The 19,630-nt window shown below is 38.0% G+C and overlaps 1 protein-coding gene across 14 annotated transcripts in view; it reads right to left on the reverse strand.

Moving 5' to 3' along the window:
* ESRRG (estrogen related receptor gamma) overlaps nucleotides 1–19,630 on the reverse strand; it is a 392,081-nt gene that overhangs the window by 119,892 nt on the left and 252,559 nt on the right. For all 14 annotated transcript variants that reach the window (XM_072856952.1, XM_072856949.1, XM_072856950.1 and 11 more), the window contains one exon: nucleotides 10,404–10,819. In XM_072856952.1, coding sequence (XP_072713053.1) covers nucleotides 10,404–10,806 — 403 coding nt within the window. In that variant the 5' untranslated portion in view covers nucleotides 10,807–10,819. The remainder of the gene's footprint in view (nucleotides 1–10,403; nucleotides 10,820–19,630) is intronic.

Genomic DNA, 19,630 nt, shown 5'->3' on the forward strand with positions numbered 1-19,630 from the left:
GGTAAGGGTAAGCTTAAAAAAAAGATTCACATTATCCTCTCACACTCTAACGAGGCATTCTTAGTGAGGCACAACCACTACACAGGGAGACCTTCAAAGCCTTTCACAAATTGTATCTAATTAACTTCATCATATTATAGTAATAAATGTATTACCATCCCAATTTAAAAAAAAGAAACAGGGAATCAGAAATGCTTTGCACAAGATCAAAGATATCTTTGCACAAGGTCAGAAACGATCTTGATCAAAAAAAAGATCGAGATTACAACACAGAACTTCAAGCAGCAAAGCTCTGTACTGAGGCAAGCAGAGCACTCCTGCTATAGCCAGAGCCCTTGTGCAAAGGCACAGGTGACAAAGGTACAGATGTTGACACCAAAAAGTAGTATTCAAAACCAGAAAAATATAAGCAAGATTGCTTATTTCCCTAAGTAGACATTTCTAATCCATACCCTGACATTTCAGTTTTACGCAAAATCCTGTGAAACACAGCAAGGGTCTGTAGCGTGCAGCACATTATGCACAAACAACGTAACTTATTTTTCCTGCAAATTCTTGCCATCTAAAGAACTCTAAAATGAGTTATTATTCTAGTCACTTAGATTCCAGTACTTTAGCTTAGAGGGGGAATTTTCTCCTATCGATTTAGGCTGCTTTACTTTAATGAATTATATTTTACAGCAGATGTTCAATCTTAATTTTTGATGTTAGAAAATAAACTTAGAAGATGTTGGAAAGAGTTCCTCCAATGAACTCAGTAGAGTTAACAGTAACTGGATTTATTGCTGCAGCAAAGATCCACATCTTACCAATGGCCATAGCTGGTTCCCCTGAAGTGTTTCAGCATTTCAGAATATGGCTAGGCCGCAGTAAGAGTTCAAGGAAACTAACATTTTGTCACCACTTCGCATATGAATGCAGTATTTTATCAAATATCCCCATGGATAGAGCTCATTTCTGTCAGTGAGCTTTCCTTAAAAGAAAAAACATCATGGAATTTTGTCATGGATGTGTACTTGGATACATATCATACTCAAAATGCATTTTACCTAGCACTCAAAGTATTAGCGGATATATTTTTGGTAAAAACCTAAATTTACTGCACATTGCAAGTCATGAGAGCTCTCATAATTTCTTATTTACTTCTATACACTAAAAATAAAGAAACAGAAATTGTTTTTAAGAAGTGTTTAGGAATCTGTACAATTTCATAGGTACATTACATCCATCCAAGATGCTCAGATCTGCATTTTATTTCAATGAGGGAGATTCAGAAGGAAGCTCTACCATTTACTTGTCTACTGCATTATGCTACAGGCTGAAACTGAGCAGCTGGTAAGAGTATAAGTTGAGTTTGCCCAGTCCTGTCAACAGCTGGAGAGGTCACTGTGTTATACAGTGAACAAAGTCAACATGGCAGCCCTGAGTCTTTAAACCGGGCTGACAAGAACGATCGAGCAATTTATAATATCTCCTGGCTGGTTTTCAGAAAGGACTGGGCTCTGATTACTTATTTCAGAGTCTTTTGTACAATTAGTTTGCAGGCAATATAATTTTCTCACTTACGCCTTAATAGAATCGTGCAGCTAGCTGGCTGATAGAATAACAGCGTATATGTAAAACTCCTGCCTGAAGTGCCAGGGGATAATTTGTATATTCCTTTCAGTAGCGTAATGGACTTTTACAGTTTGGCAGTTAAAAGGCTGAGTAATGTAAATTAGTATGACGTTTGAAAATAAAAATATATGTCAAATCTTCACTCCCCAAACACATCGCCCCGTGCTATAATAATACAACGGGATTTATGCCAGCCTGAGTCCCTTTTCTCTCCTCATGCACTAAAGAATGTTTATTAACAGTTTTCTATTATCAGTTCCTTTTTTCTACTAAATAAATTTAAATAATTATTTATTAACAGTACCTTTTTTCTACTCATTTGTTAAATTTTATTATCTCAGACAAAAGATGTGAAAATACTTCTAACACACTGTGCCTGTCAAGAGCAAGTGACTCACTAAAAATATGATGCCATTTGATCTGGAGATAGCAGGTGAACTGCTAAAACTTACGCTGCATAACCAGCTCTCTGGTTTTAGACGCTTCACACTGTCAGATGTTTACACACAGCTCCAGGATAAGTGGGCCAAGATACCATTTTTTTCATCTCACAGATGAGGTTTGGAGGTTACCTGAATGAGATGTGGAGTCATAGCACAGTTTTAATGGTACAGGGACTTACTCAATGGCTTTACAAGCCAGGCAATTGACTGGACTTAGCCAAGATCCTCGAGACCATTTTGGCCATTTCTTGCATGGAAGTGACAGCAACATTCAAGGTAAGAGAAGAGGAGGAGTGAGAACCATGACAAAGAAGAGGCCACTGAAAGCACTGGGCCTTATGCCTTGGCATCTTATTCCAAATTAAGTTACTGTCATCAAGTTCCAACTTTAGAACCTCACAGATCTCAAGAGTGCGAAGCTGGCTCTAGAAACTGGCTCCAGTCTGTGGGACAGGCTGAAACAGGGGTCTCTCTTCCAGAAATACTGACAAGAATAGAAGCTGCAGACAGCAATTCTTAGCAGAAGCTTTATTTCCCTTTTCACACTGTGACATTTGATATTATAACACTAAAGATGTAAAAGGCTTGCTATGAGCTATTAGAATATGCTCAGAAAACCTTTGGACAAGTAAAAGACATGAGGAAGACTGAGCTAAAGAGTGAAAATGTGTTTGGAAAGAGTAGCCATGAGCCACTTAAAAAAGCACGAGGAATGCTAAAGATATCACTATTGAAACTTTTACTGTGTGGGCATGTAGGTCCAGAAGAAAAAAACAAAAAAAAAACAAAAAAAAAACCCCACAAACCAACAGAGGGGAATTAATTATTCCTTCAATGTAATAATTTTATGCTATAATCAGCTCATGAAACTCTATTTCAGTATCTCTTTATTTATATTCAATAGTGCCCCATTTTTCTCCCAAACTTTCTCTTCAAGCTTCCGTAACCTAATACCTTTTTTCAAAAACTTGTATTTAAAAAGCAAGTGTTCTCATCATTCTTAATAGAGGATGCTGCATCACTGGATTTAAGTCTTTCTGCAGTAAGGTTTACCCCAAGTACCACCTTCATGCTCTGTTTTCCTGGGTGACAGACCCAAAGGAATACACCTGCTTGTCTGTGAACTGGTATGCATGAAAACTCTGGAAAATGAAAGGTAGCCGGGATTACAGCCGTAGGTCTTCTGGGAATTAATAAAAGGGAATTCTTAGAAAGAGAGACAGGAGAATCTAAGCCAACACAGAGTGTGAATTACGGTATGTTAGGTCACACCTTAATATGTAATCCAACCAGAACAGAAAAGAATAGTTCTTGAGAAACTGAGGATAAGTAGCTGCCATTGGAAATAGAGAGTAACAGGCTAATTTAGGAAAAGAAGGATAGAGAAAAGTCCCAGAGGGACTTAAAAATGTATTTGATGTTTATAGGTCTTAGCCAAGCTGAACTGAGGAAAGTAAAAATATTTTCTCTCAGGTTAAAGTTCCAGTTCTTGCAGACTCTGTTCCATACTCTGCAGTCAGAACTCAACTGAATTTAAGTATGAGTAAATATTTTCACAAGTAAAAGTACTCTTATCGATAAGGTTTCAGAAATAGGGTCAGGTTGGAATAAGGGTGGATTTGAACCTAACTGAATCCAGTTTTGGCTGACAAATCCTTGGATGGATTCACCTGATACTGTAGATAGCTCTACGAATTATAGACCTATGAATTCTGCTACATGTCATCTGGAGCCGATTAAGCCTAAAGTTGACTGTATTCACAATTTTTCACCCAGATGACTTCAAAAACAATATTGCACACACAGAGTTACAGAACGTTTAAAAATTTGGTTCCTAAATGTCTCAAATATTTTTTTAAGATGATAGGACCACATATGAAGGATTATGCTTATGTCTCTGTTGCTTGCATTGCCTTTTCTGTTACAACAAGAAACTCAGGAGAAGCAGCTAGTTTTTAAATAACTCTACAGTGTAAGATGGTATTTGACAGAGGGACACAGCCAGCTTAAAAGTACATTTTAAATTAAATCACTAAGTTGAGTTGCTTAAAAGAAGCCCGTGTCCTATGGTACTGAACTCTAATATACTTAGAACTTCTAAAATGTATTTTTTATTAGTTTTCCGTTTATTCCTAGAAAGCAACATGAATGGAGATCTAAAAAGAAAATGTAAAGATGATGCTGGTTGGTCTGACTGCATGACATTTTTGCATCAGCCTCTAACTTTAGGTAGACGGGTTTCCAGCACCATAAAACCACCATAATTTTCAATATGAGGCTGGTATTAGGGGGTGTTGAATGACACCTGTTAGGACCTAACTGCCTTTGATTCCCACTGGAGTCAACTTCTTTATCTTCAACAGAAATGAAGGGCATTTAGGTCATCTTAAGAGATAATCAATGCTTTGAAGACCCAAATAGAACTCATCCCCTGCCGCCTGGGAGTCACTGAAGAGTTGTCCAAGTCAGAAAGAGTGAACCGTCTACGTTTTGTCCCTACTGGTATTTCATCTAGATCAATTTTGATACATCCTACCAAGGTAGCATGGAAAATTGTCATTGTTTGTTTATGAGCACACAGAACATCGCAGTCTGTAAAGGTGCAAAGCAAATGACTTTCACAGCAGTAAAAAAAAGTAATTAAAAAAGTTATAGAAACATAAATAAATCACTTGCTAGCTGAGACTTCACATGTGTCTAGTTTCAAACTAGACAGAGCTTCATATGTGGGCTGGAAGTTTTCAGAGATGTTTATGACAAATAAAGAGATCCAGAGCTAATTAGAATGGCATTGATACGTACCACTGTACCAGTACTATTTGTAAACCACATCTCTCTCTGAGTATTTCTGATGAGTTCGAAATAGCCATGCACAAATCAGGATGCTCATTCTTATTCCCTAATAATCTAAATGCAGCATATAATTTCCAAGTCTGTAAGGAAAGCAGAGATAGTAAAAGGGACAGAACCATCTGTATACTTTAAAACTTCTCTCTGGTTCTCAGATTTCAGCGTGTTTATATTTTATTGTCTCATCTTGTTTGGCTGCCATAGTTACACAATGACATTATGACAGGATTAAAAGACGTGTTGGAAGGAATTAAAAATACTGGCTCACTAGTTTGGTTGGCCCATAGGCACAGAGAAATCAGGGGAAAAGGGAAGATATCTATCATTGCTTGCTTAAAATATTCTTTGAAAGAAATGCTGATGCACAGACTTTCACTTATATAAGGAAGGTGAATGATTTAATCAGGTAATGACGGATTCAGGTGACATTTAGTGTTAGGTTCACTGGAGGGCTGCCATCTTTGCACCAGAGCCAAGGTCCACAGACTTGCACCGTGATGCAAGCCTCTACCCTGTCTTTCTATAAAAAACTATAATCTTAGCTACCAGTAAAGATGCTGAAAAGCCATAAAATCTTACTTAATTTGCTTTCATTTCCTCCACAAAAATGACGTGCAGTATGATAGGAGTCAGCTTTAAGAGACGCAAATTAACCTTTGGAAGCCACTTGGGTCATGTGCAACTTCGAATCAAACTTTATGTTGCCCATTTGAAATGTCACCTTATCTGAATTTACATAGCTAGTTCTAACTTTCCTCATTAAAAAAAAAAATTATATATATATATATTTACTGTAAAGTGTTTGCACATTTAGATCAAATTGGCTCAGTAATGGGTAAACACTCTAGAGAGGGTTGAAAAACCTGAACAGTAAAGGGATTAAAACCACCTTTGAGTAACCAAAAAGGTGAACAAAGTACAAAGCAGTTCAATCTAGCTCCCAGTTTCGGCAGGCTTTGAAGACCATAGGAACTACATTACTGCAGAACTGTAGAGCTGAAGGCTCTCAGGTGATCAGTATAAAATGAGATGGCAGGCTTGGTCTAGTTCATGTAATGACCAAAAAGACAACAGTATTCCCAGGATGGAATATTTCTTGTTTGTGTTAGGAGACATGGACAGGCAACAGCTCTCAGGGATAGAGCTCTTAAATGAAACAGTGAGGGTATGATTGCAGGGCTTCTTACTACCTACTGCTTTACTTACCCTGCATATAAACAGAAGCCTGCTGTCTCAATACTGTTCATCCAACAGTTTTTCCTTAAAAAATAAACATATAAACAAAAAAACCCAAAGCCCAATAACTACAAGGACTATTGAATGCAAAATATTTTAGCTTTTGTGGGGAAAATTCAAACACTGTCCAAGGAGATAATAAGTAAGCTCTGACACTTGCAACAAGCCTTACCAGGAAGGTAACGTATCAATACCTAGGCTTTTCACACTGTCTTTTCATGCTAGTTTCAAGAGTCCAAAGATGACAGTTCTGAAGATTTGGAAGGATGGAGGAAGAAAGTTGTCTAGGTGTAGGCCATTATTTTAGAGAGATGAAGGCTAAAATAAAACAAAACAGTAAACTGTCTTTGAATCTGTAAGTCCTACCATCCTTCTACTGAAAGCAAGAATATCATCTCAATCCACTTGCAGAAATGTTTAAGTTACAGGCACTGAGAGTAATTACATATTATTAATGCAAAATGTGTACTTACTAGTCTTTATGATAACTGAGCAAATAAAGATGATGAGAAATGTATTTACACTAAATATTCACTACAAAATATCTAGTAAGTACAAGACCTCTGTACTGAACACAAGACTTTGCACCCAGCTGACAACTAAAATTTTTTTTTTCTCTCTTTCTTTTAATGAAAGCTTGGAGTTTTCAAGATAATACAGTGCACAGCAAAAACTGCAGAGAGACCCTAAAAATCGATGGACCTGTAACTATATTTAGACGTTGCTATTTTCTACTATCCCTGACGTTAAGCCAATTTTGGGGAGATTTGGCTGTGTGTGTGTTTCTGTGATACGTTTGCAATCAGCCACCATGTAAATTATCCCAGAAGCAAACTGAGAGCTGCAGCTGAGTGAGTACCAGGCTGAGCAGAGAGAACATCCAGTTCTCCCATCCCTTACATGTCACAAAAGGGGGCAGAACACCATTAGATTCTACTATGACCTAAGAAAACACCAATTTATATATTGAGCTGGTTTTTTGTTGGGTTTTGTTTTGGTTTTTCAGACAGGTAATTTCTTGTTTCTAATTTTTTCTAATATTACTGATTTTTATCATAATCTATGCATTCTTTACCACATCCCCAAACGTACTTCTGTGCTATGTTAAAAATATATATTAAAAAAAGACAAAATTACTTTGTCTTATAATTCAAGACAGGGTTCATTTAATTTCTTTACTTTTAAGGAAATTAGCAGGGATTGCAAGAGGCAGGAAGAAGAAGAGGAGAAATCCATCAGCCAGGAACGGACATTTTTTAGACTAAATTGCTCTCATCTGAAAGGGAATGATAATCTCCATTACCCTTAAAAACAGGTGTATACTCTACGCTAGAGCGAAATTCGCCTCGTCTAAGGGGCTACCAGGTATCCTGTGATGGACTTCACTTCTGTCTTATATAAGATGCTGGTGATGTACAGATACTGTGCTGGCTCTCTGAACAGCTGCCTGTGGCTTTCACCTGCTGAGATTTCAAAAGACTCCTTTGAAATGGAAAGAATGGAAAGACTCCCATTGACTTAGTGGAAAGGACATCAGGCCTGACGCGAACACAAGATGTGCTTCATAATCGAGCTGTATCAGCTCAGCCTTGCTCTCACTGGAGTCAGAACAGTTTTGCCCGTGACTTCAACAGGAGTAGCACTTAGGTTGTACAAGTCTGAGCTAATTTAGTACCTCATGAATGATAAACAAGAAAGGTTTGGGAAGTCAAACGTTCTTTTTCACTGAATCTATAATTATAATTAAGTACCCATCAGAATTAAATTATTAGCATTTAAAATAAGCAATTCCTTGAACCAAGACATGTTATCCTTACATATGCACAGTTACAATATTTGACTCTTCAGGTACTCTGGTCTACTATTCTGTATTTATAAATTCCTTGGGGTTTTTGTGTTTTGTGTCTTCTTATTTGCAGTTATGCAGTAATCAACTTGTTTTAAAAACAAGCAGAGAAAGAATGTGATATGAACCAGAAAGTGAAATGGTACAGGGAAGAACAACCCCTAGGAACGCTGGGACCAAATTCTATCATTTAGAGCAAAACAAACTCTGAGGACTTATTCTTCATGCAAGCTTAAAGGTAGAATTTGCCCATTCAAAACATGAGGAGTACCTTTTTCTTATATACTTGTCACCTACCACAATCCAGGGTTTGATTCACCAAAGTAAGTAGCTTCCATTATTTTGGACGGTATCTGAAAACTCTTAGTAGTTGTGTCAGTTTAGTGAGCACCATTACCGAAGATGCTGCCATGACATTATGATGGTAACATATTTCCTATTCTTAGTTTCTTCATTATTGCTTTTCCATTCAATGCTTGGTTTTGCCTTACTGCATTTTTTTTTTGTCTTCACAGCACTGTCACCTGCTGATGCAGCTAGTGCTCTAACTGTACTGAGACTTTTTGCACAGCTGCCAGTTCTAACTTGAGCTGCCTGGCCAAGTCCAGGTTGCTAATCTGGAGAATGACGTCCCTGTCTTGTGCTTCCATGCCCAGAAACTTGCTGTCTGTGGTGCGGTGTAAAATTGCAGGCTACCTATTACTGCCAGAACTCAACACTTTAATCAGTTAACATTTCTGTGGCATTTTTTCATGCTCAAAATGCAACTAAAATAACCGTGCATGAATTCAGTTCTGTAGGACAGCAGTTACATAGCAATTAATTACCATTTATAAAAACAAAGTTATAAAAATGGAGTTGCTAGTTTAAGTTGGTGCTTGAAGTTTAGCAACCACAAAATACAAATTGCTTCAGTGGAAACATTTTTTTGAGCTTTTCTGAAAATGTTCTTGAAGCTCAAGTGAAATCACCTACCTCTTTTTTTACTTTTTCCAAAACAAAGACTTGAAATGAGCACTGTTTCTGCATACACACTCATTTTATGTAGGAACCAGGCCACCAGGAATCCTCACAGGTATGTTTGCTTACTGGTTGCAAATATTGTAACAGTCAGCCTCATTAGAACAACTGAAGTCTAATGTTTCTTTTTAGTGGCTATATGGCCATCATAAAATGGGTACTTCATGCTGGCAGAAGGCCCAAATCCCCCAGTAGCAAAATGGATGAGAGGAGAATAAAATGGCCATTGCCTCAGCAATGGATAAATTAAAATAACAGTCATTATTTTTCCTTAATAACTTTACATTAAATGTGGAAGTACTATATTTAAGAAATCTTGACCAAATGCTTCAAATTTTGGGTTGTGTGAAATTACAAACTGAAACTAAGTTTACACTCCTTATCATAACTCATTTTTAAAAAGAAAAGTATACCACCAGACTGCATTGTCTTTCCTGAGAATTCCAGGTGCTCAACATCTATGAAAATCAAGCAGGTTTTATTGAAGAGCTTAAATTTGGACTTAGCAACCTAATTTTAGTCTCTGAAGTTTGAATTTAATTTAATGTGACACTATATTCCTGTACAGGCCAAGCTTGGCCTCACGTTCTTTAAATAAAGCACCTTCAATTTTACTTGAAAGGATGATATCTAAATCAAAGTAGAAGGTTATTTTGTCTCCATTGGTTCTGAAGCTAGAATGAGGGGTCATGCAAATTATCCTATTCGCACTAATTTATGCCAAAATATGTGATGTATTTCTAACAGGTATCAAGAGCAGATTAGTACAAAGTACTGGGCAGAGACCAAAAGCTGCCAACTTATTCTCCTTAGAATGTGATCTTACAGATATTTGTTGAACTTGTTTAAGGCCACTGTATATCGTATGGGTGAAAGACCAGTTACTAATACACTGATATGCACAAAGCACTACACCATTGCATTTTGTTCCAATTTTAAATGCACTGCTGCTTTAACAAAAATAAACTGGATTTCTGTAACAATTTAAGTATGGTAGTGGTGTAACTAGGAGCAAAACCCAAGCATAATCCCTGTGTACCAGGCACAAGGTGTGTTCAAGAGGCATCCACGACAACCTTCAGAAAATAATCAGTTTTCTTCGCAACAATAATTTATGAGAATCCATGAGAAACTCATACAGAAAACAAACCTGAACGTGCACCGGATGGCTCCAGGGTTTTTCTATTTTTCATAATCAAAATAAACGTGGCAGTGGGCTTAACATGACAGACAGAGCTCCTAAAGAAGCCCAAAGGGGCTTTTTCATGAGTAGCATCTGTAGGACCAAACACTATGAAGAATGAAAAGGTACAGTCTGAAGTCCTAACAGGATTTAGTCAAGGATTGCACTTTGAGCAAAAGAAAGAAAAGAAGTTTAAAGAATAACCAACCTTGAATTGTCCTCTTGAAGAAAGCCTTGCAGGCCTCACAGGAAGCCACTCCGTAGTGGTACCCTGATGCAATGTCACCACACACCAAACACAGTCTTTTGGGCATCGAGTTCAGCATATATTCACACTTGGTTTGTGAATCTTCAGCGATGGTACTGGAGCAGTCGTCATACCGTTTCCTGACCGGCCCATTGCCCCCAAGCCCTGTGGCCGAAGGGTAGAGGGGAGGTGAGTCCAGCCCGTTCTGATGTCCATTCATGGTGGAACTGTAGCTCCCGCTGGCGTCTGAGGAGCCACCAGGGCTATGGTGGTTGATGCTGTCCGTCAGAGAGGCAGGGCTCGACGGTTCCGTCTTGATGTACGACGAACAGCTAGAATCAATGTGTCGATCTTTGCTTGACATTCTGCAGAGAAGCCTGTAGTGGGGAGAGAGAAAGAAGAATCTGTGTATTAAAGACAGTGCTCTTTAAGGCTGCTCTGGAAGGGTTAGGGACTGCACATCATTCATTCATTAGTCAATACCTCTTGTTTTACATGAAGGTAATCAGCATAAGGGCATGACAGAGCTTTGTCAAAGCTCCAGACAGGCAGTAAACAAAAACTTTAAAGAGACCAAATCCATCTGTTGTCCCCTCCACCTGCCCTCTAGGCTACACGTCAACTTCACATCAACTCTAAATTCTGAACTTGTCATCTAGCAAGTCACAAAATTTAAGAAAATCCTATTAGATGACTTGGCTATTGAATGTCTTCCTTTTTCCATCGGTACTTTCTTTCTGTAAATTCCATCATTGTAAGGAACAAATATTTCCAAGTTTGAGCACATAAATGTTCTGCTCTGTAATTAGTATTTAGTCAAGTGTCTTGACAAAAGCATGTATTCATCATCGATTGATCTGATCCCAGAACTGAAGAGTAAGTCTCCCACAGTCTTTTTTTTTTTCTTTATTAATATTGCTTTATTATAGATAAAGCTATTTAGTAACGGAGTAGCACATCAACTGGGAATTCTAACAAATAATTAAGGCTGGACTCCTTTTTCACAAAATCTAAGTGAAATGATTCATCAGCTCTGGCTGCAACTACTTTCTAGCCATTATCCTCTATAGGATCTGACATTTTACGTATTCCATTCTTGGATTTAAAAAAATATACTAGAGGAAATTTTAGATAGAAGTTTTGTCTTTCAGAAGGTGAGATTCTGTCTTACTTCCCAGTTCTCACATTTTCAGAATTAAGCATCTGAAATAAAATCATATAACATTTGATCTGACAAATCAGTGCCTTCTACAGGGGGGAAAAAAAAAAAAAAAACAACAAAAAATCTTCTTTGTCTTTTCCATCCTCAAGTTTTTTTATTATTTTTAAACATATTTTAGGGAGAACAAGGGACAAAAATAATAATTAGAAAGCTCCGAATCAGATACTATCTTTATTTTCTACATCTGTGACTATGAGACCACAGTAGCAAATGGCCTGCCCAGCATTTTCTTGACAGTACTCTCAGAAGCTGCCAAAGTACAGATGACAGTTACGAGCATTTCTCTAGAAACATTTTCAGCAGAAAAGCAACTTCCCCATAAGGCCACCCACCTGGAGCTACAGATTCATGTTTTCAGAGCAAACGCATGAGTCCAGACAATTTGACTGACTTAACTGTCTAAAGTAATTTTTGAGATCTTGTCTTCATTTTTTCACCTTTTCGTGTTAAAAAAAAAAAAAAAAAATCAATTTCTACTTCAAGATCTGGAATCAAATTCACCAATGGGAAACAGACATAAATCCAGAGCTTCCTCTCCAATGAGGGTAACCAAGATCAAAGCCTGACCCTTCATTAAAAATATCTGCCTAGGATGAAGTTTACCCTAAAATCAGTGCCCATGGTTCTTATTTAGGTCCTCTCAATTGTTGTGATTTTTACTGTAAAATTCTATTGAAAACAAGTGACATGTGAATGTGGGAAACAGATTGATGTGCAGAAGTGTTACCCTCCAAACTGAAAATCAGTACTTATTTGGGGAGGGGGAAGGAGCAAGCTATCTGGTGTCAGCAAATAAACCAAGGAAATGGGAAGGTTAAAGCCGTGAAAATATCTTATTACATTGGACCACCTGCTTGTGTTGTCCTTTCCTCAAGAACTGGAGGGGGGGAATCCCCTTGCCAGCCTGCAGTAGCATGTGCCTTTTCTTCTGCATCTGCTGCCTTGTAGCCGTCACTGTTAATGAGTGCTGTAATTAATAGATAGCTCTCTCTTGTCTCTCTACTTGCACTCTGGGCTAAGCACTTTTCTCAAGTCAACGTTTGAAAGAAAGCGGGTCGGCACTGACTTACAGCAGCTCTGCGAATTCCTTTTAATTTAGAGCACTTACACCACCACTCCACTTATTACCTTATAATTACTGGACCGCTCTCACATACATTATGATCTTAGACTAGAGTTAGAAGTTATTAGGGTACTAAAACATGGTGTCTCTCTGTCTCTCCCTCCCTTTCTTTGACACTGAATTTTATACAGCTACAATTAAAAATATCAATTAACTTTCACATTCTACCAACTTATTTTTTACATTATTTTTCTATACACTAAGGTCCTTTTATTGACTAACCAGGTGCTTGGTCTTCTTTTCATCTCCCTGCTGCTGAGATTCCACATATAAAGTCTCAAAATACAGCAGTAGGAGTCACTGCCTACAGTCTGTCATAACCAGCTCGATGGCAGGTTCTTGCCCAAGACTCCCACTGCCCTTTTTTTTTTTTCTAATTTGTGCAATAATGAGCTCAAATGTCACCCTTCCCTTCCCAGAAAAAACATTTGCAATTAATGAGTTGTCCAAATGCATGTTGTCTTAGCCAGTGCAAAAGTGGATATCTCCCACTCCAAGCGGTCAGAACCAAAATATAATCTCAGTTCTACAAGCATTAAAATCTGATCACCAGTGCTGCTTAGGCTAAAGCCAGTCTGCTGATGCTTCTGAAGTAGCAGGTTCCGGTCCTAACCAAGATAAAGCTGCTTTTGGCTACAGCTTAAATGGTACAGACTGGACTGGTGCATGCTAGCAAAGCACAAATGCAGTTAAAACATTAACCATTCCAAGGAAAAGCGAAAACAACAGCGCCTGACTCTGAGAACAAAAACTTTCTCAGTCCCCTGAAGAAGGTGAACCAGAGACAAGGCTGGGTACTAGCGGTGGGTGGGCAACAGACACCTACTGCTTTCACTCCTTCGTTAAGGTACCACATCTGAACTAAAGTAATTCAAGAGCCATCTTATACGGATGGCAGGTGGGACCACCATCAAATTATCATGCTGAACATTTGGAATAATGCCTAAGCTAGATCTCTGTAAAATCCCTCCCTCAGTTCCCTCCTAATTACTACTTAGCTCGTTACACTGAAGAATTCCTAGACACCATTGCATTATAGTCTAAAACTACAGGTGAAGCTTAATTCTCTCTTCCTCTCTGTGTCTGAAATTCTACAGCTCTATTATTCAAGCCTGAAATATTCACAACTATCTATAAATTCAATTGTCAGCCAGTGGGTTTTATTCTAGACCTCACTTCAATCTAAAATTAGAGGCACTAAAATTCACATTAACTCTAAGAGGAATGTAGTGAGAAAGACTTTATTTCAAAAGAACACCTTTTTGTCAGAAAGAGCTATTTTCAAGATGATGGCTTTATCTGCATTCAAAGAGAATAAGCCCAATTCCACATTGTGCTGTTAATGCAAAATTTTTAGGTCACATTGGATTAATAAAAATCTAAATTTAGTTAAGGTTTATGAATAGAAATAACATGTGTCATATAAAAACGTACAGTATTTATTTTAAAGCCTTGGTGGGGTTGTTTTTTTTCTTTACTAGATTTTAAGTCAAATAAATGGCAGCTCCATTTGTGGTGGGCTGTTCTCAGGTAAGTCTTTTAACAACTGGTACCTCTCAGGTAAGCTCTCCTTTCAGTAGCTTTAGGGAAAGTAACTAATTGGCTCTAGAGTATTTCCATGCCCATATATAAGAGAAACTACATAGGGTGCTGCAAGCCTTAAGTAATATGCAATATATAGCATGACTCTTCACACCTCTACTAAATTTACTTCACAACCTCTTCATTTAAGTAAGACCTGAAGCCAGTCACTGCTGGCAGAAAGGTACAATGACAGAGCACTTCAATATGCAACTCCTGCTTTAAAATGGTCTTAAACAACAGCGAATAAATTGTAACGCTATGTGCTTATGAAAGGTTGAATATATTAAGAATTTATTAATGCAATCACATTCATATTTCCATCTACCTGGCACATTACTAATGATATTGACAGTGCTGACACTGGCTAAATCAGTATCAATATACAAGTGTAGTGCAAAAATTAACTGCATCTGATTACAGTATATAGCCTTAAAAAAGAAAGCCTTTCCATTTAAGCCACTGGGAGCTCTTTATATTCCACCCATACATGCAACTGGTTCAGAAAGTTACTCTGCCTTCATCTCCCTTATTACCAATACCTAAAGGAGGTCAAAACAACATGCCAATACTTCATAATCCATGAACACATTTCATGCTCCCTTTTCAAGTAGGAAAAGCTCTGCTTACAGCATCATTCACTACTTCAGAGCTGCACTGGTGGTTTCAGTGACAGTCATAATTAGTAACAATAATTAGCGTGAGCACCTTTATTATAGACCAACACAAAAGTCCACTTTTACCTGCACACGAAGTTTTCTTTTCTTGAAGAGAGAATTACCCTATTTCCATAAATGTCAGAATAGGTTGTTAGCAGTTGACATTTTTAATGACAGCTACTATGTAGGAGCATCAGCAAGGCAGGTGTTACTATGCACACCTCAGGTACTTTTTACGCTAACAGTGCAATCCATCTGATTTTCCTCCAATACATTCCTCTAACTCACATGGATGTCGACCAAAAAGGTCTTAACTTGTTATCCTCACACTTTAACTATTGAAACCAATGCATGAAAGAAGTCTTGGTCTAGGTGACACAGTCTGTAGCAGACTCAGGAATAGAAGCCAGCTCCTTGCTTTGACCGTACAGACCACATTTCCTCCCAAATACTGTGCTTACTTTCGGTATCATTTCACAGGTCTTTACCAAAATCAGTAGACAGAAAACAGCGCAGCACGTTCCAGTGATTTCCTATACTCTGCTTCTCTGAATATAAGAGGGGAAAAAATGTTTCTGTAGAAAGAAATGAAAATGTTGCTTCTTGCACCGATGCCCACGACAACACCTCAAGACTTTCACCGGGTCCTGTAAAAGAGCTGAGTAACAATTTCAGCCAACCTGCTTTACATTGAGCATTTTTTTCTGCTTCAGCTAATTGCACTCTAGTAGAGTGGCAAAAATGTGAATCACTTAGTAGGAAAATGGGCACCAGCTGCTATTGTCAGAGAATGGAGATGCCGAAGAAAAGTGACTGAATGAAGTGTCATGTCAGAAATCAACGGTGCAACGTGTGATTTGAGAAAACATGACTACTTTACAGAGACAGGGTGTCATTATGGCATCACAGTAATACGATGCTTTGACAACTGCTGGGTCTAACATATCATCATTGCATTAAAGGTGCACTGGCTTAGTTGGGGGAAGGAAAAGAAAGGATTTCTTCTTTTAATAAGAAATATCGTAAGGCCCGCTTGGTTAACCTAGTGGATGAGATCTTTAATTGCAAAGTATTGCTAATCTTGTCCCATGCATGCACAAACAAAACTGTTATTACGCATTAGGTCTTTATTAATGAACGCACACGTACCACCATGTAGTAAAGAGTACCCTGTGCAAAACAGCACGGCTGCGGTGGGGTTTTTTGTTTGGTGTTTGTTTTTTTAAAAAAAACAAACGTTGAAAGTTTCATTGTTTTTTGTAATTTCTTCCTTCTTTTATGTTTTCCTGAAACCTTCACCACTTCACCTTGGTAAGGGAAAGCAAAGCAAGCCAATGACTTCTTCCAGAGCAGCTGTCATAGCCACTAGCAGCCGGAACAGAAGCAGCAATGCTTGAAGCCATCATGTTGTTACCAGCAGTGGCCTGAGTTAGCTGATGATTGCTGACAGAGGATCCAGCTTCCCAAACAGTTATTATTGCTCTGTATGCAATCTACCAAGCTCTGCTAAAGCACTTCCTACGCACAAGGCAGTGGAAGACTACACTACTGCGTGGTCATTTTTAGCTTAACAAAACAAGCCATTATCTGAGGCCCTTCACATTTGCACCTAATGTGAGAGGCTGCACTTAGTTTGTTTTCTGTGCTGCTTTTAAAAAGCAAAATTTTCAAGTGGCTGACTTGCTTGCCACTGCTGCAGACCCTCCAAAATCAGGGGGAATTATTTTAAACTCCCCTCCCTCCCCTCCAGTGTATAAATATTCATTATTGCTTCCCTTTCTATTTCACATTGATTCCCTGTGCTTCCTGGTTGATAAACTTTGTTAACAAGAAGGAAATGATCCTGAGATACCCCAATGTGTTGCAAATTATCACTGTTGACAGCTTCTACATTTAAGGATTACATCTGATGCAACAATGCATACTAGTGTCATTTATCTTTAGCTCATTTCCTTGGACTTATTTCAACTGAGGGTGAGCTTCTCTTGTTTATAGCTCTAAATACTGTAAGTGAGCAACTGGCAAATCAATAAAACTGTTAAATGCATAATAATACTGTGTAATTACTTACATGATGTTTTGCATAATTAACTGTCTGAGGTGTTCCTTGATATAATGGATACTCAGAGTATGGAATAACCTATAAGCCTATAAAACACACCCTGTTTATACGAACAGAAATTATGTTTAAAACTCTCATTCTAATAGTCCAAATCGGGCTTTGGCACTATATGACAGAAAGCCTTCCTTTCCTGCCAAGTCTAAATCAATTCTTATGGCATTACTTCATAACTAACGTGATATTTCACTGATGATGACTATTACCCTGATTACTTGGAAGTAGCGTAGTAATAGCAAAAATACACTTAGATTAAACAAACTACTGCTATTTAATCAATATTATTGAGACAAACTAAGTGTTTTAATAAGTCTGTATAGATGCACTAATGCTGGCTTAATTAAATGTATCCTTAGACATGCACAAGCTCTGCAGCATACAGATCCTATGGTTTGACAGACCGTAACATTACTCTTCTGAATTTAAAAGCTGAAGCACTTAGAGCCAACAGAATTTAAATCTTTTCAGACTGCAAAATGATTATTCTTTACATCAGGCACTCTTTTGGGAACAAAAAGTAAACAGGGAAGAATACTCAAAGACCTTGCACCTTTGAGCCAAAACACCAGACATCTGAAGAGGTGCCAGCCCTCAGTAACACAGTTGTCCAATGCATCCAATATGTGTCACTGCAACACATTTACAAAAACAAACAAACCAACCAACCTCCAACTGAAAGGCAAAAAAAATAAAGAAAAATAAAGCTGATATAAAAATCACAAAACTGACCTTTCTTTTTGCACATGTGTACGCAACAAATATTCTATCAGCTGTGTTATGCACTACTACTAGCAGGCCATCACCAAAGAAAGCTTCCTGCAGAAAAGACTTGCCTACTTCTACAGATTTCATGTATTTCAAGCAGAAAAAGATACTTTTTTGGTATGCTCTGATGATTCAGTTTTCAAACACTTAAAAAAAAAGGCAAATACTGAAAAGAAGGCAAGACAAGAAGTAGATGTCACTTTAAATGAAAATCATTCTGGAATGCCTGAAAGTTTTACATAAAAGAAATGTATGATTTGGTATGTTGTGTACATAGTATAGTTCTGATACAACTTAAACGTCAGTAAATACTTCATATTCCTACTTAATTTTTACGTTTCTCCTCTTCTTCTGTGTTTCTAACATTTTTGCACAGTTAGAACATGGCTGTTGTTTGAGTTACAACCATATCATTAGAAAACTTCAGACTTACCTTCTCTCGTTTACTGGTTTCTAGCCTAACGTTACACGTTGCTACAGTACTTAACATGCCTCAAATGAGTCAGCTCTTCAGTGCCTGGAGAGCTGCACAAACTCACGCTAAGAGACCTCCCATGCCCAAACAGCTTCAACCAAAAGGCTGTGATGTGACTACTAGAATGACAGCCAAGTTTCATCATATGGAAATCAGTATATTGATCAGGAAGAGTAAGATTTTATTACTCTATTTTCAAACTGCAGCCTAACACTTTTACTTCACATCACATGTGGAAGACTGCAAATCTCTGGTTAAGAAGTTAGGTGTTTTTCTCTGATGGAACATCATTTTACTTGCGGTTATACTCCAGTGGTATCAGGCAGAGTCCCCAGACGACATGGTAAAGTTTCAAGGAGTTGTCTAATTATTAATTGTGAGTATTCTTTTTATTAAGAGACATCAACTGAAATAGCAAAAGAAAATAAAATGCTACTTCAAGGGAGAAAAATACAAAACTACAAAAATAAGTAAAGATTTATTCAAGAACATAACAGGCTTTCTAAGGAGGGATTATTTTGAAATGATTACAGCATCAAAAGCAGTTACTTGCACCAGTCGGAAAGCCAGTACTACAGATCAGAGAGACATAGCTGTCATTCATCACTTTCCAAACGGAAAAAGAAGACAAGAAAATGCCTTCAGTCTCGAGAGAGTCAAAGTTTGCATCATTGGATTTTTCGTGATTTCTAGCAGCTATTTCCTTCCATCGCTGAACGGCAGAGTGTAGGTGTGTGCACACTGTGTACCTGTCTCCCCACCCAGTTCCCTCACTGATTTTCTGCAGATTTGTAACAGAAGAATTATAATTTGCCAGCCAAGCTCTGTTAAATTGGAGATGCAATTAGAAAGAACATGCCAGAAATAGTATCAGAGAGCGAGTGTCTTAAAAGACTCAGGACTAAAACTTAAAGCAAGTGATCCTTCTCCCACCCCCTCACTCAGCTGGCTCCTGAGTGTGTCCTGTCCTCCCAGCTACACGCCACCGGTTTTAAATCCCCCCTACACATACACGCCCGCATGCACAAGCAACCAAAAAGCTACTTGGTGAGTTGGAAAATGACGTTTTCCTGCAATCAGTGTTTAAGTGAATGTTTGTCCCAGTGTGTTACACCATGCTGTCAGCTAGCAGCAGGGAGTCGTTGAGTTGTTACTACATTTGATTTGACTGCCAGTAGGAAGCTTTATTTCTACCAACTGTTAGTTGCCAGCTCTAAGGATCTTCTCTTACTTTGAGAGGTTTT

The sequence above is a fragment of the Ciconia boyciana genome, chromosome 3 (genome assembly GCF_034638445.1).
Source record: "Ciconia boyciana chromosome 3, ASM3463844v1, whole genome shotgun sequence".
Classification (NCBI taxonomy): Eukaryota; Metazoa; Chordata; class Aves; order Ciconiiformes; family Ciconiidae; genus Ciconia; species Ciconia boyciana.